The sequence below is a fragment of the Aquila chrysaetos genome, chromosome 8 (genome assembly GCF_900496995.4).
Source record: "Aquila chrysaetos chrysaetos chromosome 8, bAquChr1.4, whole genome shotgun sequence".
Classification (NCBI taxonomy): domain Eukaryota; kingdom Metazoa; phylum Chordata; class Aves; order Accipitriformes; family Accipitridae; genus Aquila; species Aquila chrysaetos.
The window spans coordinates 630,003-655,507 of NC_044011.1; the positions used below are offsets into that span (position 1 = coordinate 630,003).

The 25,505-nt window shown below is 67.1% G+C and overlaps 2 protein-coding genes across 3 annotated transcripts; both read left to right on the top strand.

Moving 5' to 3' along the window:
• The first annotated feature begins 1,897 nt into the window (after positions 1-1,897).
• LOC115344699 (signal transducer and activator of transcription 5B) lies at positions 1,898-20,955 on the top strand. 2 transcript variants are annotated; one of them, XM_030022497.1, is made up of 19 exons: positions 1,898-1,980; positions 14,479-14,619; positions 14,771-14,927; positions 15,013-15,102; positions 15,275-15,449; positions 15,525-15,655; positions 15,731-15,882; positions 15,965-16,120; positions 16,222-16,401; positions 16,579-16,666; positions 16,844-16,966; positions 17,137-17,229; positions 17,373-17,579; positions 18,030-18,124; positions 18,193-18,323; positions 19,030-19,200; positions 19,409-19,460; positions 19,880-19,987; positions 20,059-20,955. In XM_030022497.1, the coding sequence occupies exons 2-19, from the start codon at positions 14,492-14,494 to the stop codon at positions 20,183-20,185; spliced, it is 2,364 nt and encodes a 787-aa protein (XP_029878357.1). In that variant the 5' UTR covers positions 1,898-1,980; positions 14,479-14,491; the 3' UTR covers positions 20,186-20,955. The 2 variants fall into 2 exon arrangements, with proteins under 2 accessions (XP_029878357.1, XP_029878358.1); XM_030022498.2 differs by lacking the exon at positions 1,898-1,980 and having other exon boundaries at positions 13,451-14,619; positions 19,030-19,185.
• A 579-nt stretch (positions 20,956-21,534) lies between these two features.
• Positions 21,535-25,208, top strand: GHDC (GH3 domain containing). The gene is made up of 8 exons (XM_030023510.2): positions 21,535-21,796; positions 21,902-22,032; positions 22,150-22,726; positions 22,993-23,176; positions 23,272-23,343; positions 23,477-23,610; positions 23,771-23,859; positions 24,198-25,208. The coding sequence occupies exons 1-8, from the start codon at positions 21,574-21,576 to the stop codon at positions 24,396-24,398; spliced, it is 1,611 nt and encodes a 536-aa protein (XP_029879370.1). The 5' UTR covers positions 21,535-21,573; the 3' UTR covers positions 24,399-25,208.
• Positions 25,209-25,505: the final 297 nt, after the last annotated feature.

Genomic DNA, 25,505 nt, shown 5'->3' on the forward strand with positions numbered 1-25,505 from the left:
GGGGTGCCCCATCGCCCTGGGGTGCCAGCGCTGCCTGGGAGGTGTTTGGTGTGGGCGGGCAGCTGTGCGAGAGCCCCTCAAGCTGTTTATCTCATGGCCGCTGCCACCTTTCCGTGTTTGGGGGATGCCAGAAGAGCAGGTAGTGCCTCAGGTCTCCTTACAGCTCACAGGGGACGTGGCAGCTCAGGAGAGGGAGATGCACTGGTGCCTGTTCCCCTGCCCTCACTCTCAGCATCCTCGCCCTGTGGTGCACCAGGCTGTGACAGCGCTGGGGACCCAGCTGTGGCACGGAGGTCGGCCGTGCATGTGGCCTCATGGCATCACCCATGGCCTGCAGCGGGAGAGGGCATCCAGATCCAAACGGGGGAGCCGAGCTCGTCTCACATGGAGGGCCCGGTGCAGTCGCTGGCCAGAGTCAGCACGAGGCAATGCCAGAGCCACGTGTGTGGCCGCCCGGTACCGCAGCGGCGAGAGAACAGGACGCTGGGGTCCGGGGAACCCCAATCAGGCGTGTGCAGGGAGCCCACCTCTGGCACAGCAGGCGCTTGGCAGGAGACGATAAACCCCATGGACCCCGCGACACCGGGCCGGCACTCTTGTCCTGCAACAGCCCCCGGCCTCAGCTGCGGCACCGCCCAAACCTGGCTGTGCTCCTGCCGGGGCCGGTGGCCGCATGCTGCACCCTGGTGTGGATGTACCTGCTCGAGTGGCTGCTGCTACGCCGGGCGGGCACGCGCAGGGATTAAGGAAACCTGACAGGGCTCTGTCATCGGGAGGTGGCTCGTAGCTGCTACGCTCATCCCTGCTGGTCTCGCCTTTTGGATGACTTGTCCCTGGAGGCCTCTCGCTCCGGGAGCTGCCTGGGATGGCTGGTCCCACCAGTCCCACCGGCCCCGCTGCATGGGAGCCGTTCCCTGCGAGCCCAGCCTGAGCACTGGAGCAGCCCTGGCGCCTGCCTGCCATGTGCCGGTGGCTGAGTTACCAGAAGTGAGGAAGCCTGTGGAGCCAGAGGAGCTGGGGCGATGGCGTTACTCACCCTGCACTTGACGGGATGTGATTTCCTTTCCCTCCGCATACTCACATGCAAACCCCGGCAGGGCCCACACTCCCACGGGAAACCTGTTCTCCCCAGGCGCCGGAGCCGGCACAGCCTCTGCCCTGAGAGGTTCAGGGCGTGCGGGAGGCAGCCGAGGCCTGCAGGCAGTGCAGCACAAAGAAACCATTCAGAAATATTAATAGGGGCAACGGGCAGCATTCACACCTTCGCCGCGGCCCAGTTGGCTGTTGGGGATGTGCGGCAGAGGGTCTGGCCGGCACGCAGCGGGGTGGGTGGGTGGCTGCGGGGGAAGAGCTGTCCCGTGGGCAGGGATGGTGACGAGGGGGAAATGGCCAGCGATGTGGGGGACTGGGGAGGATGCGGGAGAAAGGAGAGGTGCGGACGGGGGTCCCGGTGCCCGCAGGGTCTCCCGGCCGTGCCTGGTGTTGGGGACCTGATCCCAGTGCCAGTGCCCGGTGCTGCGGTGGGCTCCCCTCGGTGCCAGTGCTGGTGTTGGAGTGGGATGCCCCAGGTGCGAGGGCCCCGTGCCAGTGCCTGGTGCCGGTGCCGGCTCCTGCCGCTGCCCGGTACCGGTTTGGGCACCCCCGCGCCCAGCACCGACGCCCGGTGCTGCTTTGGCCTTCCCCGCTACCCGGTGCCGGTTTGTGCCCCGCCGTAGCCGGTGCTGAAGCCCGCAACTGCTTCGGGCTCTGCCCGGTGCCGTTACCCGGTGGCGCGGCGGGGGCGGGCGGGGGGGGCGGTGCCGCGGGGGGGGGGGGTGCCGCGCGGGCCGGGCCGGGCCGGGCCGGGCGGCGGCGGCGGCGGGGGGGGGGCGGCGCAGGCGGCGGCGGCGGCGGCGGCGGCCGGAGGGGGCAGAGCGGCGGCGGAGCCGAGCGCCGAGAGCCGCCGGAGCAGCGGAGCCGCAGCCGCCGCCGCGGCCGCAGGTAGGGACGGGTGCGGGGCCGCCATCGCCGCCGGGGCCGCTTTCGCTTTCCGCGGCCGGGGCGGGGGGGCGGCGGGCGGCGGGCCCGGGGCCGGGGGCACCTGCCCCGGGGGCGGCCGGGGCCGGGGACTCGGGGCGCGCCTCGGCTGCCGCCCCCCCGCCCGGCGGAGAGTGTTTTGGGCGTTTCGTAACTGCCGGCCGGGCGCAGGTCGGCGGCGGGGCCGGGCGCGGGGCTCTGCGGGGGCACCGGCCGGGCCCGCGGCCTCGCTGCGGGTGCCGGGGCCGCGCAGGTGCGGGCAGGGCCGCGGGCAGCGAGCGGGGCCGCCCCCCGGCGCGGCGCTCCCCGGGGAGAAGGCGGCGGGGGCGGCCGCTGCGCGGGCCGGGGCGGGCGGCGGCGGCGCCGTCCCGGTGCCGCGGCGCATCCCGGGGCGGGGGCGCTCGTCGTCCGGCGGAGCGGGGCCGGTTCCCGCCGCCGCCGCCCCGGGCCGGGCCCTGCCTGAGCGGCGGCCGCGGGGGAAGCGCCGAAACCGGCGCTGCGGGGGCCGGAGTGGGGGGGGGGGGTCCAGCCCCGAGCTCCAGGCCCGGGCAGGCGCGGGGGGGGGCGGGCCCGCCGCCGGCAGCACAGCGGCCCGGGGCAGCGCAGCGGGAGCGGGGGTCCCGCTTGCCGGCGGTGGGATGCACGGCTCCACTCTGCTGGGCAGAGTCGAAGGCAGATGGAAAATGTTCCCCCGTGCGAGGCGGGAGCGGTGACACCCCGGGGGACTGCAGCGCCCGGTGGCCTTTCACCCAGCTCCTGCGCCGGCCGGGGCGCGGCCGGGCGACGGCAGGCCCGGGGGAGCGGCGGCCACCTGTCCGGCGGGATACGGGAGCTGTCAGGGCTCTGTGCCCAGCCAGCCGGCCGCCAGGCTCGCGCCAGGCCGGGCTCCCGGCAGCTCCTCACCGTGACGCCGAGCGGCTCCAGGTCTCCGGTGCCCAGCCGCATCAGCGCTGGGGTGCGGGCACTGGCACCGCCGAGGGCTCCCTGGCTCTGCCTCTGCCTGAACTGCTGAGGGCGGTAACACCTCCGATGTCAGCTCCAGCGCGGAGCTGGGGCCGTCGGCTCGCGTGAACTCACGGTGAGGCTTGGCAGGAGCCCCGTGGCAGAGGGCAGGGGACGGGCAGTGACAAGAAGCCATTTGTTCGCGGTGTTTGGGGTGCATTGCTGAGAGGTGCGGGGCACAGCACTGCTGTGGCAGGACTGCGGCGCGGTGCAGGGCCGCGAGGCTCTCCCGTGGCAGGGACATGGCACACGAAGTCCTCGCAGCATGGGTCGCCTTGTTGCAGCAGGATGTTCCTGGCCCCAGGCTGGCTCGCCCTGCCAGCTGCCTGTGGCCCGCCCTGTGTCCCCCAGTGTGCTCGTGGCCGCAGCCGGAGCTGCGTGAGCCCTAGTAGCCAGCATCCTTGAAGGCAGATGGTGCGTGCACCATAGGGTGGTCTGCAGAGCCTGTCCACCACTGTGGGCACCAGGGAACCAGTCCTGCGCTGCAGAAGCTTCGCCCCCTCTCCCCCCTGTGCCCCAACTTTGGGAGGAAGGCTCCGTGCCCGTTGCGGGGAGCGTGGCCCTGCACTGGTGTGGGAAGGCTGGCTGTTGTGGTGCTTCCCTGGTGGTGCTTTCGAGCCAAGGTTTGCCATCATGCTTTGACAGCTTTGCACCAGCGCAGCAATCCTGCGATGGAGAGAGGTTTGCTTGAGGCCCAGCACCGAGCCTGGCTCTGCCCTGTCTGTGTGGCACTGGGTGAGGGGGAGGCGTTGGGGGTGTCGGGGTCACCTGCCCACAGATGGCTGCAGCAAGCCCTGATGCTCCCGAAGCTGTTGGGATCTCGACCTGAGTTGATGTGGCTCCTGGATCCCTAAGGTGCTGGATGGGAGGATGGAGACTGTCTCCCTGGGTTTTATAACCATCCCTGGGGAGCGGGGCTTGTCCCCGGGGCCAGGGAGGGCCGTGCTATGCTGTGCCGCGTGTGCAGCCACGTGGAGGAGGAGCTCTCGGTGCAGGTTGAGAAGTGCCAACAGCCCGTGCCCGGGGACATGGGAGAGCCCGGCTGGGAACGGGGCGTGACGGGCGGCTGTCACCCACTCTGCGTTCTGTGGCACTCTGACAGTGTCCTCCCTCAGGGGGTGTTTGCCCCCCTGGGCAGTTGTCACTACAGCCACCTTACTGGCTTTGGTGCACCTGCCTTGTCCTGAGACCAATGCTTTGGGGCAGGACGAGGGGTGCTGGCACCGGTGCTGGGGATGGGGAGCTGCAGCTGGGGATGCTCGACGCAGGGTTGCATGGAGCCTCTGGAGGGACCTTCCCCTCTTGCTGCAGGGGAAGTGCTGACTCCAAAGCGGCTGTGAGGTCTTCGCCGTGGGGTTTCCCAGCTCTCTCTCGAGTGATAGCAAAACTCAGATACTCTGCTTGCGAAAAATCCCTGCTCCTTGTACCCCTCCACGGCGTGGGTGGTGGGGCAGCGAGTAGTGACTGTGCTGTGCTGAGTACAGTAAAGCGGCCCCGTCAGCTGGGAAATGACTTTCTGGTTTGCAAGGAATTCCTGTAAGCTGGGCTGTGCTCGACAGGCTTCACGGCAGCCCTGGGGAGCCGGCGGGAGCCTGGGCACGGCAGGATGGCGTGTGGGTTGAGCAGGACCTCCCTCCCGTCAGCATCCCCTGGGTGCCTGCGCTGGGGCCCCGGTCCCTCTGCCCGGTGGGGCTGCAGCGGCTGCCGGCTTCCCACCGCGCGGCTGTGGGTGCTGCCCTCAGAGCAGCCTCTGCGTTATGGGGCCGAATGCACCGTGGTGGTGGCTGCTGTGGGGGAGCCAGTGCAGGGCTACGTGTGCTGGGGGATGGAGGCAGGGGCTTGCCGGTCCCTACCTTGCCGGGACGGGTCAGAGCTTGGCTCCGTGGCTGCTCAGGCAGCTCCAGCCTGGGAGGCTGTGCCGGCTGCTGGCTCTGGGGCTCCAGCATGCTCCGGGAGAAGTAGCCTCGACAGCTGTAATGTTTCTGTGGCATGCCTTTCCTTTCATGGGGTGTCTATTTTGCAACCCCCAAGTGTTTTGATCCCGGGAGGAAGGGGGCGGGGGTGTTTACCCTGGCACCGCGTGGTCTGTGCAGGGATCCAAGCGGTGCTGGGCATGCCTGAATTTTACATGCAGCAACAGTTCTAGCAACATCTGCTGGCTGATAAAAGGTAGTCTGCTGCGAACCGCTTCTCCCGTCGCGTTGGGAAATGTCGAGGGGGAGGCACACATGCGAACACGGCTTCCTGGCCGATAGGGCTGAGCTGACTTGCTGATAAAGCAGAATCCACCCATCTAGCTGCACCAGAGGGGCCGGGAGCGTTGGCTGCTCTCAGGTGGGCACGCTTGGTGCCCTGCGTTTTCCCTAGTGCCAGCTCCTGCTTTCTGCCAAGCTGGAGAGCGATGTGCTGCTGGGTGGCTTCTCGCCGGGCTCGGGGAGCTGCAGTGGTGTAGCCAAACCATAATATAGTCACAACTCGCTCCCTGTTCGGTCACTGGTGAGTTTTGCAATCTCTATTTTCGCTGCAACTTCGTGTCTTCCTGTTGTTATGAGATGTGAATGCTGGTTTATAGCGCAGCTCTGCCAGGGAGGGAATTGGGGAAAAGGCTGGTGCTGGGGCAGAGCTCGAAGAGCTGGCGCAGCATCAGCACAGCCCTGGCAGCCGAGTGGCTGAGTGCTGGGTGCATGCCCTCTCTGACTTTTTGTCCCTCTCGCTTGATGGCTGTCTGCAAAGCTTTTAGCAGAGAAAGAGGCAGTTTTCACTGGCGGCATATCTGAGCCCCTCGCACCGGCTAAAACAGCTGTAAAATGATCTCTGTCCTATTTGGTGGTGTTAACATGCGGCCCTGGCGCTTTTGGGCTGCAGCTCTGGGTGGCACAGTTGCCCTGGCCCGGCATGCTCCGTTTATAACCCCATTAGTCACCTGAGCCTTTTGGAAACGCTTAGTTGGGGCACTCGTGGTGCAGCCGGGAGGGCGGTGCACTGCTTTGCTCTGGCACTGCCAGCGGCTGCTGCTGCTCCTGGGGCTGCAGAGCATGTCCCAGGGTGAGGAAAGCCGAAACCCAGCTCTCCGACCCGGACTTGTTTGTGTGCTTTGGGGATGAATGCTGTGTTTAACCCCAGGCCAGGCTTGACTGTGAGGTTTACCCACTCTGAATGAGAATTTGTTGCAGAAACCATTGGTGGTTTGGTTTTTCATTCCCATTCTGACTAGTCCACCCTCCTGCCAGCATCCCTGGGTGTCTGCGTGCCCCCTCTTCCAAAAGCAAGGCTTTACCCTCCCTCCCTTCCACTCTGCTGATCTGGTGTGAGAGCATCTCCCTGCGCAGAGCTGCTCCAGCTGCTGGGGGCACGAACCCCAGTGGCTGCGAATGGCCTGGAGGGGCAGAGTGTGGTAGGGGATGCAGGGGCTGCTCCACGGGGACCTGCCTGTCCCACACATCAGCTCCTCTTAGTGCCTGACAGCACAGGGCTTGGGCCTTGCCTGCCCGCCGTGGCGGGAGGCTGTGATGCCCGGCAGCAGTTTTCCTGTTGACCGGACACGTCACCGGGCTGTCGGCCTGCACTGGTGGGATCCCGGCGCTGTGCCGCATTGTGCTGCCTGAGCCTGCCCTCGGGCAGGGGTGACGGGGTGCTGCTGGGCTGGGACATCTGCGAAGGCTGTCAAGGCTGAGCGCTGCAAGCATTTTCCCAGGCACCATGCAGGCTCCATGCCGGCAGCACCCAGCGTCCCTCATTGCCCAAGCATGCTTGTGTGCAGCTGGGTGCTCACGGCCTGCGTTTGGTGTTTGCTACTGAAGACGGGTGTGAGGGTCTGCACAGTGGGTCCTGCACGTACCCTGTGCTGTCTCGCAGTGTGGTCGGTGCCTCTTCCCCAGGCAGGGTGGTCGGGCAGGGCAGTGGGTGCCCTCAGGGTGCTGGCGTCCCTCTGCCTGTCCCTGCTCACCGGCTGTCCCTGTCCTGCCCCAGGTGCCCGTGCCATGGCGTGCAGGCTGGGCTGGTCCCATGGGACTGCTGAGCCAGCAGTGGGGGAGGCTCCTGGACCGTCTCCCCTGCCCCGTGGAGAGCACGAGTGTGGTGTCAGCGGGGGGGGGGGGGGAATGGATGCAGCTGGAGCGGTGCAGCCGGTGCTTGTGCTGCCCGCATCTCCCATGGCCCACCTGGGTCCTGCTCTACAAATCCAGCCTGGCCGGTGACTGGATTAGTGCAATTGTGTGCACTCGCTGGAGCGTGGCAGATAAAATGAAATTGTGTCTCCAGACCCCAATCGGCACTAATTCGACACTGAAATGAGCTTAATCCTCAGGTCCTTCCGACCAGCCCATCCCTCCTGGGCTGGTGCTGGTCTGAGCAGGGATTAGCAGCGAGCCCGGGGCTGCGCTGGAGGCAGCCTCAGTGCTGGGGGCTAGTGTGGGACCCATGGGACCCTGGGGCTGTGCCAGGGCATCTGTGGGGTCCCTGGGAGGAGGCTGTTCTCCTTCGCTGGTTTGTTGGAAGGGCCAACTCAAGGATGAACTGGCTGGCAGGGGTGTGGGGGCTTCTCTCTTGTCCCAGATCTGCCTGGACTGTTCCTATGCCTGAAGCTGCTGCCCCATCCTTGGGGGGGGGCATCGCTGGGATCCTGTCACCTCCCTGTCCTTCCCCAGGTCTGCGTCTGGGGTGATGCCTCTTCCCTCCTGGGGTGGAGGACGGGGACTGGAGCTGGACCCTCTCTGCTGGGCTGGAGCAGGCACGAGGGCAGCGTGCGAGTCCCCAGGGGCTGCACCTCCTGCAAGGCAGGTGCTTCGCCCTCAGCACGGTGTTACAGGGGGTTGGGGTGGGTCGTTATTATTGTGGAGGAAAAATACCTTCATCAAGTGTCCCGGCACATGGTGGCTGCGCATCCCCTCCTGGGTGAGGTCTGGTGCCTGCCCAGAGCCAGGATGCTGCGAGTCGGCAGTGGCTCAGCGCCGGCAGCTTGCTGCCACGCCAGCCCCGCAGCCGTTAATTCGGCTGCTTGGCCCCAGGGAGCCGGGAGTAATTAAAGCTCTGCCCCAGCCTCTCTAATCCTGTCTGTGGGCTTACGGCGGGGGTAGCACCAGTGCTGGCGGGGATTGGACTCCCTGCGGCGGATGTCCCGCAGGACCCACACTGGACTTTTGCCCGTGGGGGCCAGGTGGGTGCTGGGCTCTGCCGGTGGGGCTGCGTGGAGTGTCCTGCCCGCCAGTGCCTGGCTTCTGCTCCGGCACTGGCTGCCTGCATCTGTACGGGTGGGCAGGCTGCCTGCACTGCGCTGCCCTGCTCTGCTCAGCCCCCAGCCCCCCCGGTGCCCAGACAGGCCCCCGTTGTTCCTGTGCAGCCGCAGCCTCCAGCCCAGCCTGCACGGGGTCCGGCACAGCCAGCTCGTTGTGCTGGGGCCAGGCGGGTGGTCCTGGGCACCCAGTTCCCTGTGCGGCGGGGCAGGCTTGCCTCGCCGGAGCGACCCCAAGGGATGGAGACGGGTGGTGCTGGGGTTGGCCCTCCTGCGTGCGCTGCAGCAAGCTTGGCCAGGGGGGTGGCAGCATGGCTGTGGCCCCCCTGCTCTGCCGTGGGGACCTGGGTCCTGCTGGTGCTGGTCTTGCTATGTGCTCGGCATTGGAGGGAATCCTGCCGATGCCAGGGCAGCGCCTGTGTCTGGCTGCGGCTGCCCCAGGGTGGCTCTCAGTGCACCAGGGTGTTTTTTTCTTGAGGTACCAGCCCCTGGATTCGAGGGATTTTGCTGGGATTTCGTTGGGTATTTTGGTGGTTTTGGTTTGACGCAGGTTTCTGGGCCTCTGTGGTTGGAAGGGAAAATCTGAAGAGGGGAGAAGAAACGTTCCCAAGGGCAGCAAATGTCAATGGGCAGGTACAGCCCCAGGGCTGTGGGGTGAGCTGAGCTGCAGGCAGCCACTGGCCCTGAGCCCCCCCCCGAGCACTTGGGCAGCGGGGCGTCTCCATCTGTGTGCGGGGCCAGTTTCTCCCTGGGCAGCATCAGGCCATGCGTGGGGTTTCCTTGTTCCTATAACGATGCGAGTTCTCCATTTTTGGCTCCCAAAGTTGCCGGGACACCCGGCTGGTCCCAGCACTGCCAGTCCCATCTCTGCCCGCCGGCTGCGGGGTCCATTGCCTCTGCCCCTGGGGGGGGGCACGTTGTGTTTCCAGAGCCGGCCATACTTCTTCCGTGAGCCCTGTGGCTCCCAGCCCCGGTGGTTTCCAGCGTGGGCCAGGGGCTCTGGCAGGCCAGGATGTTTGGCTGCCTCCTCCCCGATGCCGCTGGGGCAAAGCCATCGGCTGCCACCACTCTTCTGCAGGAGACAAACAAAACCCATCAAAGCACCGAGCTTCTAGAAGGAGCTTGCCTCTTGCGCCGGGCGGGCGCTGCCGCCTCCTAGCCGAAAGCTGGAAACCACAGGCAGGCGTAAAACAGGCGAGCCGCCCCATTCCCAGCACCGTGGCCGTCTGCGCCGGCTTTGCCGTTCCCTGCCGCCTGCCAGCCCCGGCCGGCAGCTCCAAGCGGGGCCAGGTGGTCCGGGGGCTGCTCACCAGCACCCCGGTGTTCCCAGTGCAGGCAGTGCCGTGTGCCAGCGGGGGTGGCAGCGGAGTCGGGGCTGCAGGTGAGTCCGTCCCATCTCCCCCCACGCTGAGCTCCTGCATCGGTCCCTGGGGTCCCGTCCCTGCGTCGGGGCTCAGCCCCGCTGACCTTCTGGGGCCAGAGGCTGTGCCTGGCTCCGGCACCGGCGAGGCGTGTGGGGCTGAGCGCGGAGGGGGTGCCAGCCCCGCTCCCTCGGCGGGCACCATGCACGCAGCAGTGGCAGAGGAAGCTGCCGGCAGCCTGGGGCTGGCTGCCCTGCGCAGGCAGCTGACATTTTGGAAGGAAATAGCTGCTCTCCGCTCCTTCCTGTAGCGCGCAGCCTGCGAAACGGCTGTCCTGGGAGCCCGGCTGTGCCGGCAGCGCCTGCCTGGAGCCGTGGCTGGGCTGCCCCCGGGGCCGGGACGCCGGAGCGGTGCGTGGGGCAGAGCGGTGCCCGACCCCGGGTGAGTGTGGCTGTGGGATGGAGCACCCTGCACCAAGCTGGGGCTGCGGTTCCTGTGCTCCGAGGAGCTGGGAACCATGCTGAGCCCTGGGGCTCTCTGCCAGACCCCGCCAAGCCCGTGCATGAGGGAGCCCCTGGCTGGGGTGGCCCTGGGGCTGTGGGGTCCGTTGGGTGGGTGTGGAGCCCTCTGAGACCCCCAGCTGTGGGGCAGGACGTGGCGTGCAGCAGCGCTTGCTGCTTGCAGCTGGCAGGCCCACGTGTGAGGGTGGGGGGGGCTGAGCTGTGGGGGTCCAGCTGAGCAGGGCTGTCGGGCTGCCCAGGGGCTTCAGCAGGTCCCCTGGGGTGAGCCGGTGCGGGCAGGGGGGTGAGCCGATGTGGGCAGGGGTGTGGGGTGGGTGTCTGTGTTGGGCGATCTGGAGCCCTTCTGTGTGTCGAGCGGCTGCTATCGGCTGCCAGCACTGCTGTTCCCAGGGCCCGGCTGGGGGCCGTATCCTGCCCCAGAGGGAGCCTGCTTGGGGCTGCCCTTCTTGGGGGATGCAGGACACCCTCCCGCCGGGGCTGTCGGGGGGGCAGGGTCAGTGCTGGCTGGGGCAGGACCGGAGCGCCCTGGCAGCACCGGCCATGGGGTGTGCAGGGTCCAGCCCTGTGGCCACAAGCGAGGCCAGCTCTGACCTGGAAGCGATCGTGAGCTCCCGGAGGTGCCGAGAAACCACGTGTCCGTGTGTTTACTGCGACGGGAGGAGGCATCTGCAGCGGGCGCAGGGCTGCGACCTGCTGGAGCCCAGTGCCGGGGGGAAGTGCCATGCCCCTGCCCAGGGCAGGGTGCTGCTCCGGAGACCCCCAGGCTGGGAGAGCACTGGGCGAAGGGCAGCATGGGAGCCACCGTGGCAGAGGGGCCGCGTGGGGCAGGCGCGTGGGAGCGGGGGGATTACGGCCAGAGCCCTTTGCCGTGGCTCCCCCAGGGCTATGCCTGGCTCTCGGCCCCCGCAGGGCATGGGGCTGAGCAAGGGGCTGCAGTCAGGGGCTGTGCCAGCGCCGGGGCAGGGGTGTCCTGCCCACGAGGAGGTCCCCAAGGTAGCTGGGCGCTGCGAGAGTCCCGTGGCTGTGAGCAGCGAGCATCCTGTGAGCATCCCGCAGCGGTGCGCGTGCCAGCCCCTGGGCGGGCGCTGCCCGTGTTTGGGCTTTGCCGTGCCCGTGGCACGTGGGAAGGTGCCGCTGCCGGCCTTGCCCCATGAGGCATTTCCCTCCTTTTGTCTGCCTGCGGACGTGCTCTGGCTGGCTCTGGCTTTCCTGCAGCTTGTGACCCGGCGCTGGTGCCAGCGCCAGCCGCTGCCACAGCCGGGAGGTGCCACCGCTCCTGCCCCCAGGGCTGCTGCTGCGGCTGTGGCCCTTCCCCAGTGTGATCGTATTGGGTCCCCTGGCCACCCCTGGCCCCAGCGGTGCTGCCAGCCTCTCCCCTGCTGCTGCTTCTGGCCCTCTGAGAGCCCCTTTTAGGTGGGTTTTGCCCATTTTGCAGCCGGTCTAGCGGTGCCTCCCCATCGGGAGCGGGGCTGTCAGATGCAGAAGCAATGACTGCTGGCACCTCCCCTGCCCACGCTGTCTCTGCAGGACTGGGGTCCTTCTCCAGGACACTTTTCCTACCTCCAGGAGGCTGCCGTGTGCACCGCTTTGCAGGTAGTAAGTCACCGGTGCGTGCACTGCTGTGGCTTGTTGAGTTGCTGCTGGTTAACCGAGCTGCAGTAACGGGTGGGTTATAGCTCACTGCCAGCAAGTAAATGCAAAGTAGCTTAAACCACTGCAATTATCTGTCTCTTGCAGTTGTTTGAGTGCACGTGTGGCCAGTGGCTGCAGCACGGCTGACCCGTGGCAATGCGTGACGCTGCAGCAGCACTGCCCATCGCTGCCGGGGTGCGGGAGCCGCAGCGAGCGTTGTGGCTGGTGGGGTGGGGATGGCATTGGGGGTGGGCAAATGCCGGTGGGCTGGAGCGGACCTTGGCTGCCCAACCCTGGAGAGGTTTTCTGAGCCGGGTGGCTGCGGGGCTGGGGCAATGCACCGGCGGGGGGAGCACGAGGAGAGAGCTGGTCCCTGGACGCAGGGGCAAAACCGTCCCAGGGCTCCAAGGAGGTCCCTGCGAGCGCTTGCGTGGGGCAGATGGCTGTGCCACTGAGGAGCATGGTGCTGGGCATGGACCAAGGCAGGGCACTGGCTGCCAGCAGCCGGCTGGACACAGGAGTGCAGGGCTGCCCGGAAAGGCTGGTGGCTTCAGCTGCACTGTTGGACCGTGATGCTGCACCTCTTGCTGAAGCAGAGCTGTTGCCCCAGCCTTGCTGGGTCTCGTGGCCAGAAAGCCTCATTTGCTTATGGCAGGTGGCACTGGTGACTTTTGCTGGGGGGCTCGGGGTGCCCTGTGGCCCTCGGGGAGGTTTGGTTTGTCAGTCTGTGGGTGAGACATGGGAGACAAAAATGAGGTGCTTGGAGAAGTGCCTGCTGTTGGATTGGGGATTCTGCTGGAGGTCGAGTCCAAGCCTGGCACGAGTGGGTTTTTTTGGGGTGTGCTTATCCCCTGGGGTAGAGTGGCCCCGGGGATGGCCCTGCCTTCAGTCAGGGCACGCACCAGGTGAGCCATGCTGCCATCAGCCACTGCATGGTCTCCTTGTAAAGGCTGATGTGATGCTGGCTCACCTTCTGCCACACACCCCGGCAGTGATGCTCGTGCTCCTGCTCCCAGGCCGGCGCCGGCCGAGTGCGGTGTCTGCCGGCTCACCGCAGCGGCAGCCTGAGACTCGTTGCTTAACAACATGCTGGAGTGGAATAGGAAGTGTTTTGTCACCGCGAGATGGGAAGAGATCACCATTTTCCCAATAGGCAGGGCAGCATTTGTTTGCTCTGTGTCCATGCGGATGTCCCCGCTGCTCTGGGGACTTCGGCTGTTTGTGGTGCGGCCGTGGCTGTGGCCGCTCTCCTCTGCTCTGCCGGGGCAGTGGTTTTCACCAATGCCCCTTATCAAGCGTCCACAATTTCTAACTGCCAGCGCGCACGTCCTGCTGTCGGCCATCCTGCCTTCCCTTCCCCTCCTTGCCTGCATTTTTATGCCTCCCCAGGCCCCTTCTTGCCAGCAGAATTTCCAACTCGGTGATTTCTGTGAAAGTGGAAACGTTCCTCCCCTTTTTATAGGGGAAAAATTCATTTTTAGCCAACTCTCGGTTATTGTTCCTCTTCCTGCGCAAGGGGCGGGTGCGCAGGGCTCGGGGGCTCCAGCCATGGCTGCTCTGCTTGGACCTGCTGCTGCCGCCGCCGTCCCCTGCCGTGTGCTCCCCCGGCATGTGCCCCTGCCTGCGGGACGGCTCCGGCTGCTTTTGGAGCCCCTCAAGCCACCGGGTATTTCTGAGGCCGAACAAAGCACTTCGGGGTGGGAGGGAGGCACAGCCCCCGCCAGTGCGGTCTCCCTCTGCTTGTCACCATCCAGTGCAGTAACTGGATCCTGTCCCGGTCACCCAGCCTTGGGACACAGCCCAAGGCATCGCGCCCCTGTGTGGCACCTCTGCATGATACTGAATCCCAGGGTTTGGGTGTGAGTGTGTGTAAATGCGATTTATTGCTGCATTCTTGGCTTGGAGGGGCTGCGAGCCCCCCAGGCCCTCCCTTATGGCTCACCATCACGTCAACCCTCAAAGACTTGACGGCCGGGTTGTTTCTCCAGGTCCCACCAAGCTGCAGGTGTAACTGCGGCAGGGGACGCTCTGGCTTTTTATAGGTGCCGTCCTTTCTCGCTGCCCCGTGTGAGCCGGGGTGCCAGAGCCGCGTGGCGGGTGGGATCTGGCAGCGCTCCTGCATGGAGCCAGAGCCGCCCCAAAACTTGCTTTGGGAAGCTCTGTACTCTGTCCGGCGTCTCCCTGCGGCAGCTGCGGGACTGGGGACCCGCCAGGATCTGCAGTGCCACGTGGGCCCTTGGGGCTGGGTCTGCTCCTGCCTGACCGTCTGCTGGCGCTACCAGGGTGTGGGCAGGAGCCGGGGCGAGCGCAGGGGGGGCCTCTGCTCTGCGTCACCCTGGATTTCTCACCAGCCCTCCTCCCGGCCCCGTTTCCTCATTTGCGTGGCCAGCGATGGCTGCGATCCTGCGGCGCAGCAAGGGGAAATGATTACCATGTGGAGAGGCAGCGCAGAGGCGTGTTCGTGGCCCCAGACCCCCCCAGAGCTCTTCCTAGAAAAGAGAGGGTGACTCAGAGCCAGGGTCCCCTGCCCCCCCACACCTCTTCCTTCGGTAGCCGGAGGCGGCTCCAGCAGCACTGGAGAACTCAGAGGCTCCCACAAAGGGCTTCGGGAACCTGGAGGAACCTGCAAAGGGCTTGCAGGGGCAGCCAGGGCGGGACCCCCACCCACAGCGCAGCGCCCGGCTGCGGTGCCCTGACGAGCCCATCTCCGCGGCAGGTGGTGGTGAGCCATGGCGGTGTGGATCCAGGCGCAGCAGCTCCAGGGAGAAGCCCTGCGGCAGATGCAGGCGCTCTACGGGCAGCACTTTCCCATCGAGGTGCGGCACTACCTGTCACAGTGGATCGAGAGCCAGGCATGGTAGGTCAGCAGGGTCCCCGTCCCTGTGGGGGATGCTGGGCTTGGCAGCACCTGCCCCGGGGGTGCCGGCAGGTGCCCCCCCCCTCTGCCAGGGACCCCCCGTGCGGGGCCGGGGCTGCCCTGACGCCACCGCTCTGCTCCGCGCACACAGGGACTCCATCGACCTCGACAACCCCCAGGAGAATGTGAAGGCGACGCAGCTGCTGGAGGGGCTGATCCAGGAGCTGCAGAAGAAGGCAGACCACCAAGTGGGCGAAGATGGCTTCCTGCTGAAGATCAAGCTGGGGCACTATGCCACGCAGCTGCAGGTGAGGGGGGGGGCCGCGGGTGGGGGCCGCAGGGCCGGGGGGTGTCCCTGCCCCGTGCCCGGCTCAGGCCGCGCTCTCCCTGCAGAACACGTACGACCGGTGCCCCATGGAGCTGGTGCGCTGCATCCGGCACATCCTCTACCACGAGCAGCGGCTGGTGCGGGAGGCGAACAACGTGAGTGGGGAGCAGGGCCCGGGAGGGTGGGGGGGATGCTCAGAGGCTCCAGTACCGGGATGATGGGAGCAGCCCCGAGTCAGGGGGTGCTCTGGGTCCCCGCTGCCCCCAGCACCCAGGGGGATGGGGAGGGTCCCCTTGCCGTGCTGAGCGCTCCCTGTGCCCCGTGCAGAGCCCCTCGCCGGCCGGCTCCCTGGTGGATGCCATGTCCCAGAAGCACCTGCAGATCAACCAGACCTTCGAGGAGCTGCGGCTCATCACGCAGGACTCTGAGAACGAGCTCAAGAAGCTGCAGCAGACGCAGGAGTACTTCATCATCCAGTACCAGGAGAACATGCGCCTCCAAGGTGGGTGGGAGACCGGGGGCTGACAGGGCCAGCATGCTGGCAGTGCCGGTCCTAACACTGCGCCCCGTCCCCCAGCCCAGTTCTCCCAGCTCTCCCAGCTGGGTCCCCAGGAGCGCCTGTCAAGGGAGACGACGCTGCAGCAGAAGAAAGCGTCGCTGGAGGCCTGGCTGCACCGGGAGGCCCAGACACTACAGCAGTACCGCGTGGTGAGTGCCGCTGCCCTGGCCCCATGCTGGCTGTGCCACCATCCACATGCCCCGTAACACCGTCCTGCCTTGCAGGACCTGGCCGAGAAGCACCAGAAGACGCTGCAGCTGCTGCGCAAGCAGCAGACAACCATACTGGATGATGAGCTGATCCAGTGGAAGCGTCGGCAGCAGCTAGCGGGAAACGGGGGTCCCCCTGAGGGCACCCTGGACGTGCTGCAGAGCTGGTGGGTGCTGGCGCCGGCCGTGCCTGGCAAGGCGGGATGGGGTACTGAGGCCTGGCAAGGTGCTGAGCCCCGCTCCCCCCAGGTGCGAGAAGCTGGCGGAGATCATCTGGCAGAACCGGCAGCAGATCCGCCGGGCTGAACACTTGTGCCAGCAGCTGCCGATCCCGGGCCCGGTGGAGGAGATGCTGTCGGAGCTGAACGGCACCATCACTGACATCATCTCTGCCCTGGTGACCAGGTAGCGGTGGGGGCCCGGCTCGGCTGAGGCATCTGGCAGGGTGGGGGGGCCGGATTGGGGCTGCTCTGCCTGCCTGCCCCTGATCCCCGTGCCCCCCCCAGCACCTTCATCATCGAGAAGCAGCCCCCCCAGGTGCTGAAGACACAGACTAAGTTTGCAGCCACCGTGCGGCTCCTGGTGGGGGGGAAGCTGAACGTGCACATGAACCCCCCCCAGGTGAAGGCCACCATCATCAGTGAGCAGCAAGCCAAGGCCCTGCTGAAGAACGAGAGCACCCGCAAGTAATGCCCGGGGAGCTGGGGGGTGTGCTGCGGTGGGGGGGACGGGGCTGCTGCGGGGGGGCTGGGGCTGCTGAGGCAGTGGGGAGCAGGAGCTGGAGCTGGGGGCGCGTGGGGGCTGCACCTCACGCGGGCTCCCAGCCCTGGTGGTCCCCCTGACGCTGTGCGTTCCTGCGGCAGTGAGAGCAGCGGGGAGATCCTCAACAACTGCTGTGTGATGGAGTACCACCAGGCCACGGGGACACTCAGTGCCCACTTCCGCAACATGGTGAGTGCCCCTGGCCCCCCACTCCCGACGCTCGCGCCCACCCTCCTGTCCCCCCCTTCGCATTCCCCTGTGTTCACCCCTCGTATCCCCGTCTGTGTTGCACTCCCCCTGTGTTCACCTCAGTGTCCCCTCGTGTCCCCATCCGTCGCCCCGTGCTCACCTCCCGTGTCCCTGCAGTCCCTGAAGCGGATCAAGCGCTCGGACCGCCGTGGGGCTGAGTCTGTGACGGAGGAGAAGTTCACCATCCTCTTCGAGTCGCAGTTCAGTGTTGGTGGCAACGAGCTGGTCTTCCAGGTGAAGGTAAAGCCGCCAGCCACGTCCCCTCTGCAGGGCCTGGGGAAGCCGTGGGCATCATGCCCACGGGTGTGGGGCTGGGATGGGGCCACGGGGTGCCTGTGCAGGCCAGGGGTGCCCACGGCGATGCTCCGGCGGTGCCCCACAGCCCGTCCCGGTCTCCTTCCTCCCGGCAGACGCTGTCCCTGCCTGTGGTGGTGATCGTGCATGGGAGCCAGGACAATAATGCCACAGCCACCGTGCTCTGGGACAACGCCTTCGCCGAGCCCGTGAGTGCCAGCGCCATGGTGGGGCAGGACAGGCCCCGTCCGCCCCGGGGGGGGCTGCAGTAGTTGGGCTCAGTCTTCTGGCAGGGATGTGCCAGGAGGCGGCAGGCAGAGCTTGGTGCTGATCCTGCTCTGTGTCCCCCCAGGGCCGCGTGCCCTTCGCCGTGCCCGACAAGGTGCAGTGGCCCCAGCTCTGCGAGGCGCTCAACATGAAGTTCAAGGCAGAGGTGCAGAGTAGCCGCGGGCTGACCAAGGAGAACTTGGTGTTCCTGGCACAGAAGCTCTTCAACAGCACCAGCTCCCACCTGGAGGACTACAGCAGCACCACGGTGTCCTGGTCCCAGTTCAACCGGGTGAGTGGGCTGGGCTGTGTGCCAGGAGAGTCGTGGAGCCGCAAGGTCCCACCATGCTCTGGGATGGGCTTCGCTACACCTGCGGTACCAGTGCTCGTGCCGGGGGGCTGGATGGGGCGCATCCCTCCCAAGGAGCCGTTTCTTGCTGGGGTGATGCAAAAACGAGATGGCTGTCGGCTGCAGCGGGGCGGGAGGTGTCGCCTCCCTTGCTTGAAGGGACCCGGTGCTCTAGGCCCCGCAGACGGGGTCTGTGTTCTTGGGGAGGCATTGCTGGTGCTCCCCCAGGGCTGTGCTGCCTGGCCAGGCTGACCCGCGCCTGGTTTGGCAGCGCTGGCGGGCATCCCACAGTCCGGGTCCCCAAGTCTCCGCTGCTGCGCCAAACGCTTGTGCTGTTCAACAGCAGCTATGAGGCTGGAGGCAGGAGTGCTCATTTTCTGGGGATTTCAACAGGAAAACCTGCCCGGGAGGAATTACACCTTCTGGCAGTGGTTTGACGGGGTCATGGAGGTGCTGAAGAAGCATCTGAAGCCGCACTGGAACGATGGGTAAGAGCCGCCCTGCCCGACACTGCCCGGCCCCGAGACCCCCGGCCCTGACACCCCGCTCTGCCTAGGGCCATCCTGGGCTTCGTCAACAAGCAGCAGGCGCATGACCTGCTCATCAACAAACCCGATGGGACCTTCCTCCTGCGGTTCAGCGACTCGGAGATTGGCGGCATCACCATCGCATGGAAGTTTGACTCCTGTGAGTGCATGCCGAGAGCTGGTACCCCCCCAGCCCCACTGTCCCTGGCCCCAGCCTAGGACTTGCCCATCTCATGCCCACGGGGCCGGTGCTGCTGCTCCGGCACCTCCTGTCTCATCTGGGCACTGGCACTGCTGCAGCTGGGCATGCGGGAGCCTTCCTCGGGAAAGGGACGAGCACAGGAGCCTGTGGGAATGCCTTGGCTGCCCTATGGCAGCTGTGGCCACATCCAGCCCAAGTGCTGGCGTTGGTGGGGAGGAGGGACTGGGCTAAACCGTCCGACCCAAGTCCCTTTGGGGCTGTACAAACCGCAGCGACTCCATGGTGCTTCCTGGTTCAGTGGGTTTGCATGGGTTGCCTGACCCTGTGCAGCAAGTCTGCTCATTACTGTTCTTCGTAAGAACATCCTTTGGAGGGTTGCGTGGCTGAGGAGCACTGCAAAGCCCCGCGGAGCCCTGCTGCGGCCAGGGGGAACCTGCCTCCCACGTGTCTGGTTGAGGCCAGACCTGCTTCGAGTTCACTGTGCCTCCTGGCTGATCCCGCTTCCTGGCGACCTGTGTTTTGTCCTTAAATGTTGCTGGGGGAGGGATGCAGCGCAGGAAATGCCCTCTGATGTTCAACATGATCTCACAGTCCGCATCCGGAGCGGAGCTGGGAGCCACCGGCGGCTTTGGGCGTCACCGTGGTCCTTGCTCTTTTCTTCCAGCTGAGAGGATGTTCTGGAACCTGATGCCTTTCACCACCAGGGACTTCTCCATCCGCTCCCTGGCCGACCGCCTTGGGGACCTCAGTTACCTCATCTACGTGTTCCCTGACCGGCCCAAGGACGAGGTCTTCTCTAAGTACTACACGCCGGTTCTCTGTGAGTCCACGCCAGGTAGCGCTGCCCCTTCACCCCACGCGCGTCCCTCTCCTTCGTGCATCTGACTGGGGTAGAGCCGGGGCTCACAGCATCCCTCTGCCCCGAGGCTGCATCCAGCCCCACGGCGGCCCTGCAGCTGGCCGTGCGTGAGCCCCCAGCCCCACCGCAGGCTTGCAGCATGCACCAGCAGCTCGGGGCCTTAGCGCTGCCTTCTTTCCTCTAGCTAAAGCCGTGGATGGATACGTGAAGCCACAGATCAAGCAAGTGGTGCCAGAGTAAGCCTGACCCTGAACGCAGACCTGGGCAGTCCCGTGGGATCGGCCCCAGCAAGGTGGCTGGGGTGGCCGGCAGCCCAGGGCACCTCTGCTTTCGGGCTCCGGCACCACCAATGGCCACGTTGGTGCTGAGCCGGTGCTGGAGGCCGAGGCGTGTGGGCCCGTGGCCAAGGCAGGGCTGTGTGTTCCCCGGGAGGGCAGGTGCCCCACTCGCTGTGCTGCCCTTCAGCGGGCTGGGGCTGGGGAACCCACACATTGTCGCTGTTTGTGGGTGGGGGGTTTGGGTCCCCTGCCGGCACCCTGCCAGTCTCAGGAGATGCCGGTCCAAGGTGCTGGGAAGTCCCAGAGTGCAACGTCGCCCCGGGGGAGCCTGTCCGGTCCCCTGCCAGCGCTCACAAGCCCCCCCCCCATCCCCACAGGTTCGTCAGCGCATCAGGTGATTCTGCCCCCGGAGGGGCCACCTACATGGACCAGGCTCCCTCGCCCGCCGTCTGCTCCCAGCCCCATTACAACATGTATGCCCAGAAGTAGGTATCGCATCCCCTGTCTCTGTCCCGCCATGGCTGGTCCTCCCCGCCTCACCCCCTGCCTCCCGCAGCCCCGACACCGTGCTGGACCCCGAGGGAGACTTCGACCTGGATGACACCATGGACGTGGCAAGGCATGTGGAGGAGCTGCTGCGGCGCCCTATGGACAGTCAGTGGATCCCCCATGCCCAGTCGTGACGGGCGGGTGCCCGGCCCCCCCGGCCCCAGCCCTGTGGGGACTGTGCTGTGTTCGTGTCTCTGTGCCAGGGGGGTCGGCGGGTGGGCCCTGCCCCGGAGATTTGCTCTGTGCTGCCCCGAAATGCAGGCTGGCGTCCGGCTCTTTGGTGTTTATGCCCTTGTATAAACGGCAGCGGATTTGTCGCATGGTTTTCCTGTATGTTCCTTTTAAGAGGCCCAGCTTCGGCTTTCCGCTTCTGCAAGCACCGGCCCCGCAGCCCCCGTGCTCCCTGTCAAGGGGCTGCTCGGGGCGGGGGCCGGGGGTCCGGCCTCGGGTTTGCTTTCGCAGTCGTCACTAAGAATGTACATGTCGCCTTCTTGTTCTACCCCGTGGCTCCGTTCCCAGGGGGTGTGTGGGCGCACCAGGCTCTGGCATGGGGTGGGGGGTCAGCTGGGGCTCCCCCCTGGCCCGTGCTGGCACTCTGCTCCACAGCAGCAGGGTCCCCTCCTGGACCTTGTCTCCTCCTCTGGTCCCCTAAGAATGCGGGACCCCCTTTGGCTCCTGGCCTCAGTGTCCCCTGCCAGAGCCGGTGCAGCATGAGGGAGATGGGGCGCGAGGGCACCCAGCGAGGGGGGCCAGGCAGTGTGGGTGGTTTGGGGGGGAGCGGAGCCTTCTGCCTCCCCACCCCCCCGCCTCTCCCCTTGCCCTGGCCAAGAAGTTCTGGGGTCCTGGCCATGTTATTTTTCTATCACAGAGTAAATAAAGCACGGAATATTTTTATAACACAAAAGCTCTGGGTTTCACGTGTGTCTTGGGGAGGAGACAGGTCCCTGCCCTGGGCGGGGGGGGGGGGAGGAGCCCCTGGGGCCAGGGGTAGTGGGGGACACGGGTGGCCCCGTGTTCCCCAAGCTCTGGGTGACACACAGCAGGTGAGTGGTGGCGCGGTGCAGTGTTCCCACGTCCCTTCCCCAGTGCAGGGGGCCGGGCCTCCATCTGCAGCCCCCGGGTCCTGGGAGTGTGCCCGGGCAGCGGGGGGGGGCGGCCGGGGGGGTGCAGCTGGGGCCCAGAGGCTGGGGACGTTTTCCCGGGGAAAAAACAAAGCAAACCAGCCAACTTACACTATTTTTTTAAAAGAAGGAGCTTGCTTTTGCCGAGGCGTGAAGAACGGCGGGGGCTTGATCTCGGGTTTTAATTGCGCTTTAATTCTCCGCTGGGCGGGGGGGGCGGGGCCGCGTAGGGTTGTTGGCAGAAATGAGAAAATGAAAATAAAAATAAAGGCGGAGCTGACGGGGGGTGGGGGGCGGCGCCGGTCGCGGTCATTCCCCGTCATTTCTGCCGGAGGCGGAATAGCTGCGGGGGGGTCCCGGGGCCTGGGTCCTTGCTCGGGGGCGGCGGCGGGCGCCCCGGGATGCTGCCGGCGGTGGCCGTGGCGGTGGCCGTGGCGGTGGCCGTGGCCGTGGCCGTGGCCGTGGCGCTGCCCGCCGCCCCCGCGCTGCGGCACCGGCTGTCCCGCTCCGCGCTGCGCCGGGCCGCGGGCTGGTACCGGCGGCGGCTGGAGCTGCTGGGCAGCGAGGTGCGGCTCAGCCAGGAGCGGCGGCTGCGGCGGCTGCTGCCCGCCGGCACGGAGCGCGGTGAGAGGGGGGAGCGGCGGGGATGGGCGGGGGGGGGGGGGGGATGATGGTGGTGGTGGTGGTGTCCCGGGCGTCGCCCCGCTCAGCCCGCGCCTCTCTCGGCAGGCTCGGAGGCTTTCCGGGAGCGTCACCCCCTGGGACAGAGCTGCCCCGAAGGGGCGCCGGGGGGGCAGGTCCCCCCGCTGCGCCCCTGGGCTCTGCTCCGCAGCTGCTGGGGCACCGACCCCCCTCTGCAGGTACGGGGCGGGGGGGGGGGGCGACGGGGCAGGGAGGGGAACACGGGCACCCCACGGGCACCCCACTGCACCTCCGCCCGGGTCTGCCCCACCTGACCCCCGCCTCTCCCCGCGCAGGGGTCCCTGCTCTACCTGGATGCCCTCCGCACCGCCTTCCCGCAGGCCCTGGCCCCCCGGGGCACGGCCCTGCTCTCCTGGGCGCCCGGCCGCCCCCGTGCCCCGGCGGGCTGGCCCCTGCCCACCCTGTACTGCACCCCGGCCGAGGCGGGCGCCCTGCCCTCGCGGGCCGCCGCGCTGCGGGTGCAGCTGCTCTTTGCCCTTCAGGCGCGTGCCCTGCGGGTGCTGGAGGCCGGGCTGGCCGCCGAGCTGCATGATGCGCTGGCAGCCCTGCGCGCCGGCTGGCCCGAGCTGGCCCAGGACCTGGCGCTGGGCAGGCTGAGCCCCCAGCCCGGGCTGCCCGAGGATGCGCGGGGCCGGCTGCAGGCGCTGCTGGTCCCCGACGCCGCCCGGGCGGCCGAGCTCCGGGCCGAGTGCGCCCGCGGCTTCGAGGGCATCGTGCAGCGCCTGTGGCCGCAGCTGGATGTGGTGGTGGTGGGGACGGCACACGGCACGGAGCAGCTCTACTGCGATGCCCTCCGCCAGGCCGACTGCAAGGGGCTGCCGTTCTACTGCCCCTTCTACTGGGCGGCGGGAGGTGAGTGACCCCAGCGTGGGGCTGTCCCCATGGTCTGGCCTGGGTGCACGGGGGAAACCGCGGCTGTATGGCAACACAAACTCCCCCTGCCCCCGCAGGCATGGGTGCATCTCTGTGCCACATCCCTCCCTGGAGACCTGCCTGCTCTCCAAAACCGGCTGTCCTGGCACCAGCTGAGAAGTCCCCCTTGGAGGGGGGTGAGGCTGTGTGGGCAGAGATGGGAGGGTCTGGGGGGCTCATGCTGACACACGCTGCCCTCTGCCCAGCCCTGCTCGGTGTGAACCTGTGGCCGGAGGAGCCAGCGCCCCGATTCCTGCTGTGCCCTGACTGGGCTTTCTATGAGTTCCTGCCCTGCCCGGCCGAGGAGGAGCCACGGACGGTGCTGCTGGGCGAGCTCTGGGAGGGACGCGAGTATGGGCTGGTCCTGACGGCCTGGCCAGGAGAGTACAGGTGCCTCCTCGCTGCTGCGGTGGTCTGGGGGGCACATCTGCCCCAGCCTCACGTGCCTGGCACCGGCCCCCCTCATGGTCCCCCTGCCCACGCAGGTGCCGTGCCGGGGAGGTGCTGAGGGTGACTGGCTTCCACAAGCAGTGTCCCGTGGTGGAGCCCGTGCGCAGGTGAGGACACCCCAGCTCCCACCCCTCACCTTGGGGGGCTGTGTGTGGGGCCCTGTGCTGGGCAGGATCCGGATGGGATGGTGCCGGTGGCACCCCTGGTACAGGGCACCCACCCCGGCCCCCTGCACCACAGGGAGAGCCAGGCCCTGAGTGTGCGGGGTGAGAGCATCCCCGAGGAGCGGTTCTACCGGAGCCTGTGTCGCGCCGTGGGCATGTGGCCGGGCGCTCGCCTGGTTGACTACGTCTGTGTGGAGAGTGCCCTGCTGGGTGAGTCCCCCGCAGAGCTGCCGGAGTGCCCCCAGAAGCGCAGCCAGCGCTGCCCGGAGCTCTGCCGGCCCTCCTGCACCCTGCTCGGCCCTGGGTTGCCTGCGCCCGGCGGGGCTGGGGGCTGCGGGCGGCTTTAACGTGCTCGCCGGTGCCGCTGCAGGCGCCTCCTCAGGGGCCTGCGCCCCCCACTACGAGGTGTTCGTGGAGCTGCGGGGCCTGCGGGACCTGTCGGAGGGGCAGCGCTACAAGGTGAGGGGGACGCGGGCTCTGCTCCGGGGCAGGCCCCCGCAGGCAGGCAGGCAGGCAGGCAGGGCCCGCTGCCTGCACCCGCTGCCTGCACCCTGCCAGCCGGGCGGACGAGGCGGCGGGGTGGCCGCAGCCACGCGGTGGCGGTGCTGGCCCGGCAGCCTCTGCGCTGCCGGGATGCTTCGCTGCGGGGGCGGGGGCTGGCTGGGGGGCACGGGCAGAGCCCGGCCCTGCCCGGGGGGGGGAGCTGCAGCCGCCTGCGGGGCCAAGGCACGGCGGTGGCGGCTGGGCTGGGACAGCCGGTGTCGGACCAGCGCGGGCAGCCTGCCCTCTCTCTGCAGCTGGACCAGTGTCTCCAGGAGGATTTCCCCATCTATAAGTCCTTCCGCTTCAAGGGCAGCATCGGGCCCCTGCGCCTGCACCTGGTGGGGGTCGGAGCCTTCGCCCGGCTGCGGGAGGCGCTGGGCTCCCCCCTCCCCATGCCCAGGGTCCTGCGGGAGGAGCGGCTGCTGCAGCTCATCCAGAGCACCGTCATATCCTAGGGCAGCCCGGGGGACCCGCAGCCCTCCTGCCCCTGGGGTTCGCTTGGCGTGCGCCCGCCGGGGAGGGAGCGGGGCCGAGTCCCTGGTGGGGGGCGAGGGTGCCCAGCCCCGGAGGGTTTGGCTGAGTGGAGAGGATGGAATCGGCAAGCTCGGCTGTGCCCCTGCTCCGCAGTGGCAGCAGGTGCCAGGCACCGGTGGGCATCGCGCTCGGTGCTGCCTGCAGGGATGGAGCAGGACGTGCAGCACACCCCAGCCCTGGCACCGGCCCCAGGCACTCGCTAGCAGACCTGGCCCTTCGCCAGGCTGTTCTGGGTGCAGGGTGGGACCGCGGGCGCTTGTGAGTGTCACGGGGGCAGCTGGGTCTGGCTGCCAGTGGCCACGGCTCGCCCCACTCTGCTGGGTGCCTTGGCAGTGCCTGCAGGCAGCCACAGCAGAGTGGGTGCCCATGCCTTACCCGAGGGACACCTCGGCCATTACAGCCCATGGCTGGTGTCGGGGGGACAGCGGAAAACCTCCCCAGGAGCAGGAGGAGCTGTGGAGCTTCAGGCCCGTGCAGGAGCTCAGCTCATCCCTGCGCTGAGCTCTGGGGCCCTGTGGCATTTTGTCCCCTGGCAGGGACACCGTGGGCAGGGACACCGGAGGCAGGGCACAGGGTGGCTGGTGGTGGCAGGTGCCAGCTTCTGCAGAGCAGCCTCTCCGCCGGGCTCCAGTGCACATCCGCTGGTTTAGGAAACAATAAGCTCCAGCGAGGGCTGCTTTTAATGTTTAAAAAAACAGAAGCAAAATAAAGGAGGATTACCTCTCAAAAATAAATAAAGGGCAGCGCTCCGGGATTGATTTTTTTTATACTATTATTTTTAATCCTCATTAAAGACATTTTTTGATGACAGCCCTGACTGCTCTGGTGGTTGAGAAGTTGCTGTAATTTCCTCGGGGTCCTGGGGAAGGGGCAGCCATGAATATTTAACCAGTTCAGCATCTGGCTGGGGCTCTGGGAGCGTCTGTCCATTTGTGTCTGTGAGGCATGAATGTACCAGGCAGGAGGGACTGGTCTTTTCCCCTCCTGCTTGTTGAGGTTTATTTTGAGGGCTAGTGAGCCGCGGTGCT

What these genes read in the sequence shown, in the direction of transcription:
- LOC115344699 (XM_030022497.1), top strand. Translation starts at nt 14,492, where the DNA reads ATGGCGGTGTGGATCCAGGCGCAGCAGCTCCAGGGAGAAGCCCTGCGG. An exon ending in TGGTGCGGGAGGCGAACAAC is followed by an intron (nt 15,103 to 15,274) that starts GTGAGTGGGGAG and finishes TGCCCCGTGCAG; the next exon opens with AGCCCCTCGCCGGCCGGCTC. An exon ending in ATCAAGCAAGTGGTGCCAGA is followed by an intron (nt 19,461 to 19,879) that starts GTAAGCCTGACC and finishes CCATCCCCACAG; the next exon opens with GTTCGTCAGCGCATCAGGTG.
- GHDC (XM_030023510.2), top strand. Translation starts at nt 21,574, where the DNA reads ATGCTGCCGGCGGTGGCCGTGGCGGTGGCCGTGGCGGTGGCCGTGGCC. An exon ending in GCCCGCCGGCACGGAGCGCG is followed by an intron (nt 21,797 to 21,901) that starts GTGAGAGGGGGG and finishes CTCTCTCGGCAG; the next exon opens with GCTCGGAGGCTTTCCGGGAG. An exon ending in GTGGTGGAGCCCGTGCGCAG is followed by an intron (nt 23,344 to 23,476) that starts GTGAGGACACCC and finishes CCTGCACCACAG; the next exon opens with GGAGAGCCAGGCCCTGAGTG.